Here is a 14,058-nt window from a genome sequence, read left to right as displayed (position 1 = left end):
GCACAAGTCACAGCAAGGCGTTTTCATCGTGTTAGATTCGGGAAGGCGCGTGCAAAAGCTTGTGATATAGGTTGAGCTGATAGTGGCTTCTTATTGAGCTATGCAAGTCGAGAATTGCATCTCGCAAGCGAGTGATCTCTCCAAGAAATTTATGAATGTGGGCAGTGGCTTTTCGAGCTCCGATGGATCAGAGCTTTCATTGCAGGACCATACTATTATATCTGCAAGTGACAACCTGGAGAGAAGTTCACCTCTGAAAAAAAGCTCTAGGGAGATGACGAATCAGTCAGAGGCAGACAATTTTCCCAACTCCAAGGACGCATCAGGGGACGTCCAGAGGGGCAAACTCTCTCCTGGTCTTCACGGAGTCTCTGACATCCGTCATAATTTCGATGGATCTGCAGGAGAAAGGTGCATCTTTTCTCCATCTACCCAGCCACAGTCAGTCTCAGCAGCGACCAGTGCCATGTTTCCTTACCCGACCCAGCATGGACCAGCGCATCCGGCTTTTTCCATAGGCAGTCCCAGCCGTTATATGGCCCATCACCCGGTCATAACTAATGGAGCTTACAACAGCCTTCTGACCAACACTTCTCCTCAAGGCTACCCGGCAGCAGGCTACCCTTACGCGCAACAGTATGGACACACGTACAACGGAGGGGCTTTTTACCAGTTCTCCACGTCGCAAGCAGGACTCGTTCCGGGGAAAGCGCAGGTGTATCTGTGCAACAGGGCCCTGTGGCTGAAGTTTCACAGACACCAAACAGAGATGATCATCACAAAGCAAGGACGGTAAGTGCGCGCATTTTGGCTCATCTGTTATACACCTGCAGAATGTTTTGGCTACATCACTGTAAAGCTTTTATTTCCAAAATGTTACATTTATGTGCAACTAACATCGAATCACTGTTTCCCCAAATTAAAAGCATAACGGAATCAAGTCCAAAAAAGAAAAGAAAAAAGAAAAGAAAACGGGCAATCTATCCGATCCGGATTGTGTGCCTTTTTTCGTTGTGAGAGGCGTTTTCTAAATCTGTCTTCCTTTATTTTCAACAGACGAATGTTCCCATTTTTAAGCTTCAACATTTCTGGCCTTGACCCAACTGCTCACTACAATATATTTGTGGATGTAATACTTGCTGATCCAAATCACTGGCGATTTCAAGGAGGCAAGTGGGTGCCATGTGGAAAAGCAGACACAAATGTAATAGGTATAATTCATTTCGTCCTATTGCACAATTAACATTTTTAATTCCACAGTAAAACCTGTTTTTGTTTTAATACATTTTGAACACTGTATGTGGTTAAACAGTCCTATTTTATTCTTGCATTCTTTTTGATAATAAACCATATACCGTGTGTTTTAACTCTGTATTTTTGCGTATTCTTTTACAGGAAATAGGGTTTATATGCACCCGGACTCACCAAATACCGGAGCGCACTGGATGCGTCAAGAAATATCATTTGGAAAGCTAAAGCTTACAAACAACAAAGGTGCCTCCAACAACACGGGGCAGGTAATGCAACAGCATCCAATGCTTCAATTACAAATACATTTTTGGATTATTTAGGCCTATGTAATAACTGTTGGAAAAATGCAGTGACTTTTCCCCCTTTCTTGTTTATTGCATAGCCTAATTATAAGTATGCATCTGTTTAGTGGTTCACTATCTTTAGAGCGCGACAACAGTAGTGCAGCGTTATTACAGTAATCATAAAATAAAGATAACACCGAGCTAAATCCGTGTAGCATTCTGCTTTAGTCATCTATCCAAAGTTTGAAGCTGAGTTTTTGACGTGCGTCTTTAATTAAATCTCCAGATGGTGGTTCTCCAGTCTCTCCACAAGTACCAGCCCAGGCTCCATGTGGTTGAAGTAAACGAGGATGGGACAGAGGACACCAGCCAACCAGGAAGAGTCCAGACTTTCACCTTCACAGAAACGCAATTCATCGCCGTCACAGCTTACCAGAATACCGATGTACGACCACTTCATATGTCACACAACACTACAAATGTCGACCCAAACAAGTCAACCATTCACTTAAACAAAACAGATTTTAAAAAAATATATATATATATATATATATACACACAATGTTCTATATTTAGTTTAATAGTTATTTTACTTATTTATTTTGTAACGATCCGGATTTGAATATGAATCAAGAAAATAAATAAGAAATATTATTTCTGAGATTGACTCTGCAGTCCGCTGATCTCCAAACACACGCTGATTTTCTAATCAATGCGTTCTTTTCCCACAGATTACGCAACTGAAAATCGACCACAATCCGTTTGCTAAAGGATTTCGGGACAACTATGACACGTAAGATTTATTTTTGTTTTTCAGGATTTTTGAACATTCATTCGATTGTAAGCTTTTGAGTGTATCCTCTGTGTTCTGTTAGGCTGCTGTAATATAAATCCATACAACTCTTACTCAACAACCAGGTTACTTCTCATTTAAAAGCTTAAATGCACTTCTGAATATTTTGTCAATTGATATCCAAATTAGATGGGGCTCATAACATTTGAAAAAGGAATCGAATACAAAAAAAGTGTTGTACTTTTGAACTGACTACAGCTGAAGCGAGGACATATTTGTCAAAAAGAAACATGAATAGGCCTATCAAAATATTGGTTTAAATTGTTCCGTTATTGTCTATTGATGAGAACATTCCTCGTTCATGTGAGTTCGGCTTGTCTTGCTCTCAAAATAAGTGCATAGCGATTGTAATATTGACCCGTAAAATTCAGATGTAAAACAACTGAACAAAGCGATAACTTTTTGGCAATGAAACGTTGCATGTAGCCGATCTTTGTATAAAACAGTATAGGCCTATTTAGAAACCACTTGCGCAAAGATTAGATTTGATGTCATTCTTAAAATCATGCAATTCTCTCTAAAAACACTTTTCACATATAGCCTATGATATGTGAGAATGCTAAATAAAGAAATTGGCGAAAGGGATATTGATCTACATTTCGTTGATTTCTATAGCGCACAGTGTAGTCACTGAATTGTTTCAATGTTTTTCTCTCCATCTTTTCAGTGTCTACACAGGCTGCGACATCGACCGCCTAACTCCATCACCGGGTGACTCTCCGCGTTCACAGATCGTGCCGGGTGCGAGATATGCCATGCCTAGCTCTTTCCTGCAGGACCAATTTGTCAGCACTTATGCCAAATCTCGCTTTCACCCTGGCGTGGGGACTGGTCCTGGCACGGAGCGCAGCGTCCCACTCGGCAACAGCTTGCTGTCCCCGCAGCAAACCGACGAGCCCACTGTTGCCACCCCCCCGCAGCGATGGTTTGTCACCCCTGCCAACAACCGACTGGACTTTGCTGCCTCGGCATACGACGCCGCTGATTTCGCCGGTAACGCGGCCACCTTGCTGTCCTACGCAGCGGCCGGAGTGAAGGCTCTTCCCCTGCCGACTGCAGGCTGCTCCAACCGGGCTCTTGGCTATTACGCCGACCCGTCAGGCTGGGGAGGACGCACACCGCCGCAATACTGTGGCGTAAACAGCAAATCCAGCTCGGTCTTTTCCTGCTGGCACGCTAACTCTATCGGGGGCAGAGCGGGCACCAACTACCTGGCTGAGGAGGGAGACTCCATCCCGACAGAGAGGTCACCGATCGGCGGCTCGGAGGAGACCAAACCCAAAGACATGACATCTGAGTCGAGCTGGATAGAGACGCCGTCCTCCATTAAGTCCATTGATTCGAGCGACTCTGGTATCTTTGAACAGGCCAAAAGGAGAAGAATCTCACCTTCTGCCACGCCGGTTTCAGAGACAGTGTCCCCGTTAAAATCTGAGCTGCTGGCACCGAGAGAGTGTGAGAAAAACTGCACAAAGGACATTGGTTATTACAGTTTCTATCCTCACAGTTAAAAACAACAACATGTTAATCTATCTATCTATCTATCTATCTATCTATCTATCTATCTATCTATCTATCTATCTATCTATCTATCTATCTATCTATTTATACAAATGAATAAAGATGAAAAGGACTTCTTCACAGTTAATGGCCAAAGTGTAAATTCTTCCATGGCTTGGGCGCCTTGTTTCCAGAAAACACTGTAATTGTGAATATAATGTACATAATATTGAACATTTGGTGATAGTGATTGGATGTACACAGAATAGATTAAATCTGATTCATAAATAGCCTAGTGTTTTAAAAAGCTCTTCTGTTGAGTAGCCTAAACTGTTAGTAAAGAAAGATATCGAGAATCTTGTAAATGAAATGTTCTTGTGTAGCATATGCTGGCATATTAATCCCTGTCAGTGAAAAAAAAAAATGTATTTTGTACTTCATCCAAGCTGTAGGCTTCCAACAGTTTATGACGACCACTGCTAAGATACCTGTGGCACAGAAGTGATAAATGTTGGTAATGTAGACGTTTAGAGTCTTTTATTTCTTTTTTATTTCAGCCGGTTATTTTTCATAGCCTGTAGGCCTATGCTATGCTGTTGTGAACATATCTGTATCTGCTGTAATGTGATTGAAACATAATAAATGGTGTCATCATCAGGACAAGTAAATCATGTTTTTTTTTTTTTATTAGGATGCTACTTTAAAAATAATTAGCATTTTAAATTATTTGCATTTAAACAGTCTTAAAACAGACAAGTATACTGCATTTGGAAATTCTTCATGGACGCATCATCATTTCAAAGGACACTGTGAAGGAATATTTTAATCTGACTATGATCAATTAGAAATGATCCCAATTAGAAAATGCTTATGTGAGAAAATCTCGTGTCTCAACATGCTTTCTTTTTTTCGTTAAAATTGGAGTCCCTGCCCTTTTGTGTGTCTACTGATTGGTCCAGTATATGAACAAAAAATCGCGGATTCAAAGATCCGTTTACTAATGAGACTTACACGTGGCAAAAACGGCAACCAGAAAAGAAAAGTTCAATTAAAGAAAGCACAAAAATAATGTGAGACGCTAATAATGTGAATGGAGGTAGCTCAATTCACATTATTAGTGTCTCACATTATTGTTGTTCAAAAATAATAATAATTATAATAATTATAATTATAATTATAATAATTACATTATTCTGTTTCAATGTGTATTTTTTTTTTTTAAATATCGGTCACAATTCAAAGGTATCCAGGTGGTGTTTGCTGTAACGCTTATGAAAAGTTCCAGATTTTTTATCTGACTCAGCAATAAGCATTGCTGCAACAACATTTGGTTGGAATGACTTTACCAATCTAAGATGGTAAAAACTTAATAGTTAGCTAGAATGAAAAAACAAACAAACAAAAAACTGTGAAGTTGACAAGTTTTCTGTTCGGCAGCCAAAGGAAGTGACACATCAAAAGAAAGTCTTGCCTGTGTGAAAGAGGAACAGAACAAGACGGGGGTTAGGATGAACCTCACATGAAACAGTTTATAAAATATCTGGTGTTTTGTACTATTACTATAACTGATTGCATATTGATTGGTTGGTTAATTAAGGATTGAATGAGTCAACCCATATTTATTCTCTGCATTTATCATTAGATTGTTAATGGCTTCATTTGAAAAAGATGTTAAACACTGATATCAAATGAATTAAGTTAGGAGAAATAATTAAAATTGATGCATAATGAACCCAATGTGCACTCAATTGGAATTTTGGTGTGAAGGACATGCTCACAGCTGTCAATAAGTCTTAAATTGTGTGTTGCTCACTCTATCAGTCAGCGACAGGCCTTTCCTGGGATAAACAGTAGATGGCGATAACTGAATGCAGGTCCTGTAATCATACAGCTTTTTTTTAATATGTGGGGACAGGGACAACTACATTTTTTTTAAAATAAGCAAACCTCTATGTATGTCTCAATTAAAGGCTGTAGTGGTTTGCCTCTGGATTCAGCTACACATGGTTTGTGATCTACACCAGATGGCGATGCTTTACTATTATTATATCAGCTAAAGGAATCCCTGCTGTTGAAAAGAATCAGAACTGCAGTGCTAAAAATGCTTTCAGCTGCTACCAACAAGCTCTGATGAACAAATCAAAGAGGGAAGTAAACACTCGCACTGTGTGTTCACTGTCTTGCTCATCGGTGCTCATCGGTGGGTGCCAACAACACAGTCACCACTGCCTTTGCAAGTGGGGATAATTTCAGAGGCCTAGAGTTGGAGGGCACCCGCATCATCTAGAAGGGGGGCAGAGCAATTTTTAGTAGGTCTATGCCTCATGCTCCTGTTATTGTAAATCATATGCATGTTGTTACTGCTCCACCATAACCTCCCAAAATACTAAACAAATAAGAATTGAATCACTTCTTATCTGAGAATTTGATAGTTTTTTCCTGTCTATCCACAGTGGGGTACTGTATTATTAAGCGGTAATACATCTGCTAAGACTTTAAGTTCGCTTAAAGGTTACAGGACGCCTCAGAAGACAGAAAAAGCAGCTGCAGTCAAAATTTTATCTTTACAAAGTCATTATCTCCAGAAGGTTTTAGCATTAAAAAATATGCAATTTTCTGACATAGGCATATGATTTTATGCCAATATAGGCTACTAATTTTAATTCCAATGAAGTACGAGTGAGATATTGTAGGCTATTGAAAATGTGGGGGGAATCATAAACATAGATTGCAGAGCAGATAGTTGGAGTGCAGCATTTGCTCAAATAGTCCTCATGAGTAAGCTTATGCCCACTGACTCTGAGACAGTCCGATACTAAACCATACATAACTTGTTATTTAACTTGCACACACTCGGCACAGGACATTTTACCCAGAAAGCACGGGCTCTCTCCTCACATCTGCGTCCGCGACGAAGGCTAAACATTTAAGAGTGACGCGTCCACGTCAGCTGGCAGAGATGCGCATGTTTCTATGAACGAGGCGGACAGCACGGGAGGCGCAAATCACCACCGAGCTGCTGACCGACGCTGGTATTAACATGTGACCGCTGTGTGGTCGCTCAGTTCTGCTACACCTGCCCGGATTATACACAGCGGAGGTCTGTGCTTCATCTCGCTGACACGGTGATACGGCTGAGAGGGGAAGATGGACACCGCGGACCGAGGTGCTCAGATAGAGCCACTGCTACCAACGGTAAAGAAACCTGATGTCTTGGGACAAATATTCACTTAATATTTCAGGACGCCTTTTTATCCAGACTGTCAAACTTAATCTATGTGCTGTATACTGCCAGAAGACTAATGATAACATTTAAGTGATAGTATTAAAATGCAACAATTTCTTCAGGAAGCAGATGCAAAGTATTTAAGTCAATGTGTTTCCACAGGTGAAAAAGTCGCTACCTGTAGAGCTTTGAGCAGGTGTAGCTCACCTGCAGAGCTCCACACACTTACAGACAAAGCAACATTTTATTCAATCTATTTTTTTAGTGAGCCAAAATATGACTTTATGTTGGCATGTTGTAAAAGTTACTTTCTGAATTGAAACAGGCACTATACTAGTAGGCTTTAAGTGTTATGATGCTGTTTTACAGTATAACATGTAGGATGTAAGAGTGATTAGGTGATGTCTCATTACTTTGTTCTATATATCGTTTTAAATAAGCCAAATCCCTGTTGGGGCAGATGTCTGATTAATATAATAAATTCAGGCAGAAGTGACCTTTTTTATGTTAATGTTTAAATATTGTGACATGGATTAAGGTTTATGTACAGCAGCAAATTTATGATGGTACAAAAACAAACTATTATCTGTGGAGGACATGGTAAATCCTATGGATGTAAAAGAAGTTTCTCAGGGGATGTTCTCAGAAACGTGTGGGACCATCCCCATTGGTCTCTGCTTGTCACGTTGGAGATTTGTTGTCATTATTTATATGCTTTTTACATCAAGACAGATGTTTCCATTTAGCTGAAGGTTTTAGACTGACAGGCTTTGGGCTGAGAGTGTCTTTGCTCTCGCAGGACTTTTAGACCCATGTGGCTTTGGTTCAAAAATATGAGGTCGCAACCTGGGCTTATAACTCACTGAACATTTAAAAATCTAAAAAAATGTCTGAATGTGAAGTGTTTTAAGTGGCCGAATGAACTCTTCTACAAAAGTGATGATTTATTATCTTTCAGGTCAATTCTTCCTTTTGCACATCAGTTGGGCACAGAAGTTTGGTGAGTTACTTTCCCTGGATTTATGGCTTCTATTACCAGTATTAGATAAAGGTTAAAATAAAGATAAAAACAAGCATATAAAATGCACTTTTTTTGTTGCATTGAGGTCATTTTTTACTTTTCTTAGATCAAATCATAAAGAGTGCAAGTAGAAGAGAGACTCACAGGTGGCATTGCAGAAACATTCATTGGAGTGACCAAGTTGATTTTAAGCTACATGACAAGTTTATAGCTCTACTTTACATACATACTGTATAAAGAGGGAAGAGAGGAGGGATGGTGGGAATCAAGCTCTGTCTTTGATGAGATGCTGCTGGGCAGCAGCGATGATGTCACAGCTGTAATCTCGTGATGATAGACTGGTGGCTGTCGATAGATGCTCAATCACAAACCCTGTTCTTTGGCACAACAGAAGGGCATCAGTGTCTAGGCATGGTGTGAAGCAGGGCAGCAGGAGTTTGTACTGCAGAGCTCAGCTTTTAGACCGTGTTGCACTCTGACTCAACTGATTATATAGCAGAGGACACAGAGGGAGAGCTCATGCATTCTGGAAACTTGGAGGCTCCTTGGCTCTTCAAAAATCAGGTAGGACAAGCACCTCTTTGATTAAGTAAATATTCAGATTGTTATGTGGTTAACAGAGGGCAATGCGTGTTTCACAGGACAGACATTTGGGACAATTTGTAGGAAGGGACCCCTCTCTCTGAATCTCCAAAATGAGCGTAAAATCCTGGCGAAAATACAAAAGTGGAAAACAACTTTCTTCTGCTGACCATTACTGTTCCATCTTGCAGCTTGGAGATAGATGCAGACACTAAGTCTGCCGGAGTGGGGGCTCAAAGCTGTAAAACAACTTAAATTGCATCTCTGAAAAAACAAAATTCAATACTAATGTGTCCTTTTACAGAATGTTGATGTTTATAGCAAAAACATTTAAGGATTACCGTGTATTTTATGCCACATGAAAGCCTGTGCAGTTAATGCTGTTATTGCTGCCACTGATGGTTCCAAAATTGCCACAGCCATCTGTAGGGATCAGATCCAAGTATGTGCCACATCCTGTGATATCACTTCAGCCGTGTGGTTTGCCAGCCCTTTAAAATAATTTCGCTGGTGTATAGATGATTAGTCTAAAAAGCATCTACAGGCCTCTATACTTAAACTCTTCTTTGGATTCATGTTATTTTTTTAGATTAGCTTTTAGGGAGAGAGAGGGGGAATGACATGCAGCAAAGGGCCGCAGGTCGGAGTCGAACCTGGGTCCACTGGTTTGAGGAGTAAACCTCTATATATGGGCGACTGCTCTACAAACAGAGCTATCCGGGCACCCTGGATTCCTGTGTTTATTCAGAACCTACTTTGCCTTGAGAACAGAGTTTATCTGATCTTCTTGTTGTGATCACCATGTCTAAATTAGTAGATCAATCTGTCATGGTTATGTGTTAACATCCAAGCATCTCTTTGTCCAATCAACCCCTTTAACACTTAATCCAACATCCAACATGCACTAATGTAACCAAAACAATTTATACATAACTAAGGATGAACTCTTGTACTTGAACACCGACGTTTGTCTCCTAACAGTAACACTCGTCACTCATTACACACTGACCTGAAAAACACTAACAGGTAGCACTACAATATGTATAAATATTGGCTTTTGACATATATTTTATTTATCTATTTATTTAGCAAACCCAGATCCCATTACAACAACAAGGTCACTTCTATATTGCATGGATTGTGCTACCCTACAGTATATGTCACAGAAATGAATCAGATACGCTGCAATATGCTTCAATGGGCACTTTATTGTACCATTTTTGCACAGTAATTCCTAAGGGCATCTAAAACTAAAGTTATTCCAGTAATGCAATACAAAACTATAAATATTCACTATACTTGTATAGGACAGCTACAGATGTAGGAATTAGGGCTGTGACGGTATAGATTTTTTCTTACCGCGGTGAAGAAGCAACTTATCACCGCGATATGGCGGTTAACCGCACCTCCCCCATTACGAGAATGGCAGGGCTTGAGACAAGCTTGAGTTTCTCAAGACCCAGTTGCTTCGGTTGTCAATACCGCTGGTAAAGTGAAGGGCATTACCCCCGAAAAAGCATCGGCTTGAACCTTACAACATATATTGCAGCAGGGTTTCTATTTTCGCTCAATGTGAGAGTCTTTACTGCGTTTTGCTGTCATTTACTGTCGTGCTGCTTTCTCTCCTCTCCTTTGATCTATTTCACAGACAGTTCAGAAAGGTCTTTTGTTAATATTAAGTAAAAAAAAAAATTGATTTGCCGACAATGCCAAGGGCAGACGCTTCGCAGCGCAGCGGTCTAGCAGCTGAGCAGACAGAGAGCTCTCTACCAATATAAGCTGCTATGTTTTAGGCTACAAAACTTGGTGTTTTGTCGGAATAAGGTATAAGCAGAAGGAAAGTCCACTAGCTGCTAGGCTAAAGTGCAATGGTAAAACACTGCAGCGGTAACGTTAATGCGTCCACCTCAGCTGAGAATTAAACACTTAAACACATTAAATGGAGAAAAGTCTTTGCCTTCTCATAATAATCGGACACACAAAATAAATCCCCCATATATTTAATGTACTGCCCATCCCCTTAATAATAATAATAATAATAATAATACATTTTATTTGGCGGACGCCTTTCTAGATACACAAGGACATCTTATATGTTTAAGAGGGCATAAAAGAAGAAAATACAATAGAATACGTTTAACTTCATAGAAATACAAGTGACGAGCAACTTAAGTTTTTTTTCTCCATAATCTCTTGAATATAGGATACAAGACAGTTGATGAGGATAACTAAACAATGATTATTGTGTTCACATGACATATGCACTCTTGTAACTTTCACCACCAAAATTGTTTTATAAAATAAATAAATTAAAAATGCGTTGATGACGGTGATTTCATCTCCGCGTAGGGGTCACATCACCGCGGGTATTGTGGTGATGCGGTTATCGTCACAGCCCTAATAGGAATACAACAGCGCTATAATAGAAGACAGGGTTGAAGGTAGGGTTGACTTCTCGTTTGGCCACAAGTTCTCGTCCACATCACACCTTCTGTCCTCTCTTATAATACAGCTGGGAAAGAATCATAAACGTTCAACCTCCATGAGGAAAAGAATTCCTCTGTGGGTTGGAGGAAGGGAGGCTACATCCACACGAATACATTTCCGTCCTAAAACACATAACTTTTGCTATGCTTAGGTCTAGCGTCCACACTACTCCGGTGTTTTTTAACCTCTAAAATAGAGACTTTTGAAAATAGTTTGAAAACGCCAGGATTGCGTTTTGGTCTGGACGGGCGGAAACAGAGACTTTTAAAAACAATGATGCTGACACCCATGTTCGCTTTCTTATTAGGTCTTATCAGTCCCGATGTGTCCTTCCCTGATTTGTCATGCCCCTATCATGTGACAATTTTCCAGAAGAAAAAACAAATTAAATCAGCCTTGACTACCGGTTAATTCAACTTGAATTACAGTGTTGATGAGCCTGTTGTAGTTGCTAGCAGCTGTTGTGCAGTTAAATTCTGCATTTTACAGCCACAGGAGGGAAGTGGCTGTACGCTTTAGTACACACAAAAGAATGGCAGGGTAACAGCAACTTCTCCATCTTCCCATAATGTCAGACATTTGTAACAATCTTAGCCTGTCAGTGGAATGTTGTTCCCATTAGTCACTGCAGACAACAAAAACATGGGAAAATAGGGTCAAGGTTGAAAAATACTGAAATTTCCCTTTAACTTCTATTCAAATTGCTGATTTGAAGACGAAAACAAGAAAAGGATGTGGATTTTTTTTTTTTTATTCACACGAAAAACAAAAAAAAAACAAAATAATGCATTTGGACGGAGGATACATGGGTCCGTGTATCATCCGATCATTCAATGCTTCCATTCAATCTGTTTTTTCAAGTTATTTCAGGTTTTTCTAGGCTTGAAAAAAGGAAAATGACTGTGTGTTTAATTAAGTTGAATATCTAATTTACCTGTTGGGCCACAGAATAAAGAAAATGACACCACCCAAAATCAGCAGTCAGTCCGACCGGCGGTGATATGTTTGTAACGTTAGATTTGGTTTATAAAAGATGCTAGCAAAGCAACAGAGTGCAAAAAATGACAACAGAAACATCAGATAGGTCAGACCACCGTGTTTAACTATATATCTTTAAACGTTAAACTTACAGCTGAAAATGACAACAGGAATAAACAACTTTGCTGATTTTACATATCTCCACGATTAAATCAACTGCCATTTGTCTACCCAGAAGGGATGTTTTGTGTTAGTACGACGTCACAGTGATTTGGTCTATACTATTCATAGTGAATAATAATAATTAATAATAATAATCAGAATCAGCTTTATTGACCAGGTTTGCATAGACAAACAAGGAATTTGACTCTTTGCTCTCAAAGTACAACACTTAACATATTAAGAATAAAAACAGAGATGACGGTAAGAATATAAAAAATAGTGTTCAGTATAACAATACAATAGAATTTACAATTTTACAATTTATACTTTATTAATCCTGTAAGGGAAATTACAATGTTTTCACTCTGTTGTTATTATTATACACATTACACACAGGCCTGAATTACACACACATGCTCAGTACCTATACATGCACTAATGGAGAGATGTCAGAGTGAGGGGGCTGCCCATGGAAAGGCGCCCCAAGCAGGTGGGAGTTTGGTGCAAGTCAAGAGCAGGTCAAGAGCACCATGGCAGTGCCCAGGAGGTGAACTGGCACTTCTCCAGATACCATTCCACCACCATACTTTCCGTATGTCCGTATGGGGACTTGAGCCAGCGACCCTCCGGTTCACCGTCTAAACTCATGTTTTAAAACATATCGGTGAGGAGGACAGAAAAAATGTCACTGACAAACAGGATTGGGCATCGAGAACCAATTCCTACTTGGAATCGTTTCAAAAATTACGATTCCAGTAGAATCGTTTCTTTATTGGAATCGCTTGGAATCGTTTAGAGGATTTGGTTTCAAATTTGATCATCGCTTCCCAATTTAATATGCGCAAGTTTGGGTTTCTGTAGCGGCCAGGTGCTTGTTGTGTTGTAGCCATGGAGCACAGTAAGCAGCGCTCTAGTGTGGCTTTATTTTACATTGAAAAAGCTTGGTAAAACTTTAAACCACCATTGAAACAAAATAAAACTTTCCTCTTATTTGTGAAAATAGGCATGTGACCCATTTCCACTCCACCCCTCAAAGAATCGGAATCGAGAATCGATAACAACTGGAATCGAAAGGAAGAATCGGAATTGGAATCAGAATTGTTAAAATCCAAACGATGCCCAACCCTACTGACAAATGACTTTTAAAATGCAGGAAACAAATGTCAATTCACTCCTACTGTACATACATATAAGGTAGGCCACAGTCCGTCTGTTGTCACTGATGAACCTGGTTATTATCTCTGAATCACTTTCACTCAACATATCTTTTTTCTGAATTAAATTGAATAATTAAATTGAATAATTGAATGACTGGACACAGACCTACATGGACCATTAGAAGTTAATGCAATTTAATTTATTTTTAGATGTAGCAGAATGTAACCAACTGTAGTCCAATTTACAGTAATGTTACACACAGGTGTTTACAGTTTATTTCACATACAGGTTTGTGAGCATGGTGCAGATTTAATATGGGCTAATGCGTCTGGTGTTTTAGTAACAAATACTGTCGGTTTAATCTGAGAAGGGATGTTGATCCATGCCCTGTGTATCTGTAGACAGATTATCAACATCAGCCTTGTGGCCTGGCCAGCACATGTGGCACTGCAGCTGTGAACTGCAGTGCCCTTCATTATCATAATGCCTTGATGGTCAAATGGTGGTCAAGATGGCTCCAGGAAAAGATGATATCAAGCAAGCTTTTAAGGATAAA

At 39.7% G+C, this 14,058-nt stretch overlaps 2 protein-coding genes across 3 annotated transcripts in view; both read left to right on the top strand.

The window, feature by feature from the left end:
- tbr1b (T-box brain transcription factor 1b) lies at nucleotides 1–4,538 on the top strand. The gene is made up of 6 exons (XM_031298539.2): nucleotides 1–792; nucleotides 1,057–1,211; nucleotides 1,396–1,517; nucleotides 1,822–1,980; nucleotides 2,267–2,328; nucleotides 3,056–4,538. The coding sequence occupies exons 1-6, from the start codon at nucleotides 101–103 to the stop codon at nucleotides 3,897–3,899; spliced, it is 2,034 nt and encodes a 677-aa protein (XP_031154399.1). The 5' UTR covers nucleotides 1–100; the 3' UTR covers nucleotides 3,900–4,538.
- Nucleotides 4,539–6,784: 2,246 nt separating this feature from the next.
- The window catches only part of slc4a10b (solute carrier family 4 member 10b), a 41,522-nt gene continuing 34,248 nt past the window's right edge, over nucleotides 6,785–14,058 (top strand). The window contains exons 1-2 of one of the 2 annotated variants that reach the window (XM_031298520.2): nucleotides 7,021–7,083; nucleotides 8,073–8,114. In XM_031298520.2, the coding sequence (XP_031154380.1) occupies nucleotides 7,036–7,083; nucleotides 8,073–8,114 (90 nt within the window). In that variant the 5' untranslated portion in view covers nucleotides 7,021–7,035. Of the gene's footprint in view, nucleotides 7,084–8,072; nucleotides 8,115–14,058 lie in introns of both variants that reach the window. The other variant, XM_031298525.2, reaches the window with a different exon arrangement.

This window comes from Sander lucioperca, chromosome 8 (assembly GCF_008315115.2).
Source record: "Sander lucioperca isolate FBNREF2018 chromosome 8, SLUC_FBN_1.2, whole genome shotgun sequence".
Taxonomy (NCBI): Eukaryota; Metazoa; Chordata; class Actinopteri; order Perciformes; family Percidae; genus Sander; species Sander lucioperca.
Note: the sequence above shows the minus strand (reverse complement) of the source record. Positions and strands in the feature narration are given on the sequence as shown.

Bases quoted from the DNA above. Each gene is read 5' to 3' on its own strand.
- tbr1b (XM_031298539.2), top strand. From the start codon at position 101: ATGCAAGTCGAGAATTGCATCTCGCAAGCGAGTGATCTCTCCAAGAAA. The intron at 793-1,056 runs GTAAGTGCGCGC...TATTTTCAACAG, and splicing joins ATCATCACAAAGCAAGGACG to ACGAATGTTCCCATTTTTAA. The intron at 1,518-1,821 runs GTAATGCAACAG...TTAAATCTCCAG, and splicing joins CCTCCAACAACACGGGGCAG to ATGGTGGTTCTCCAGTCTCT.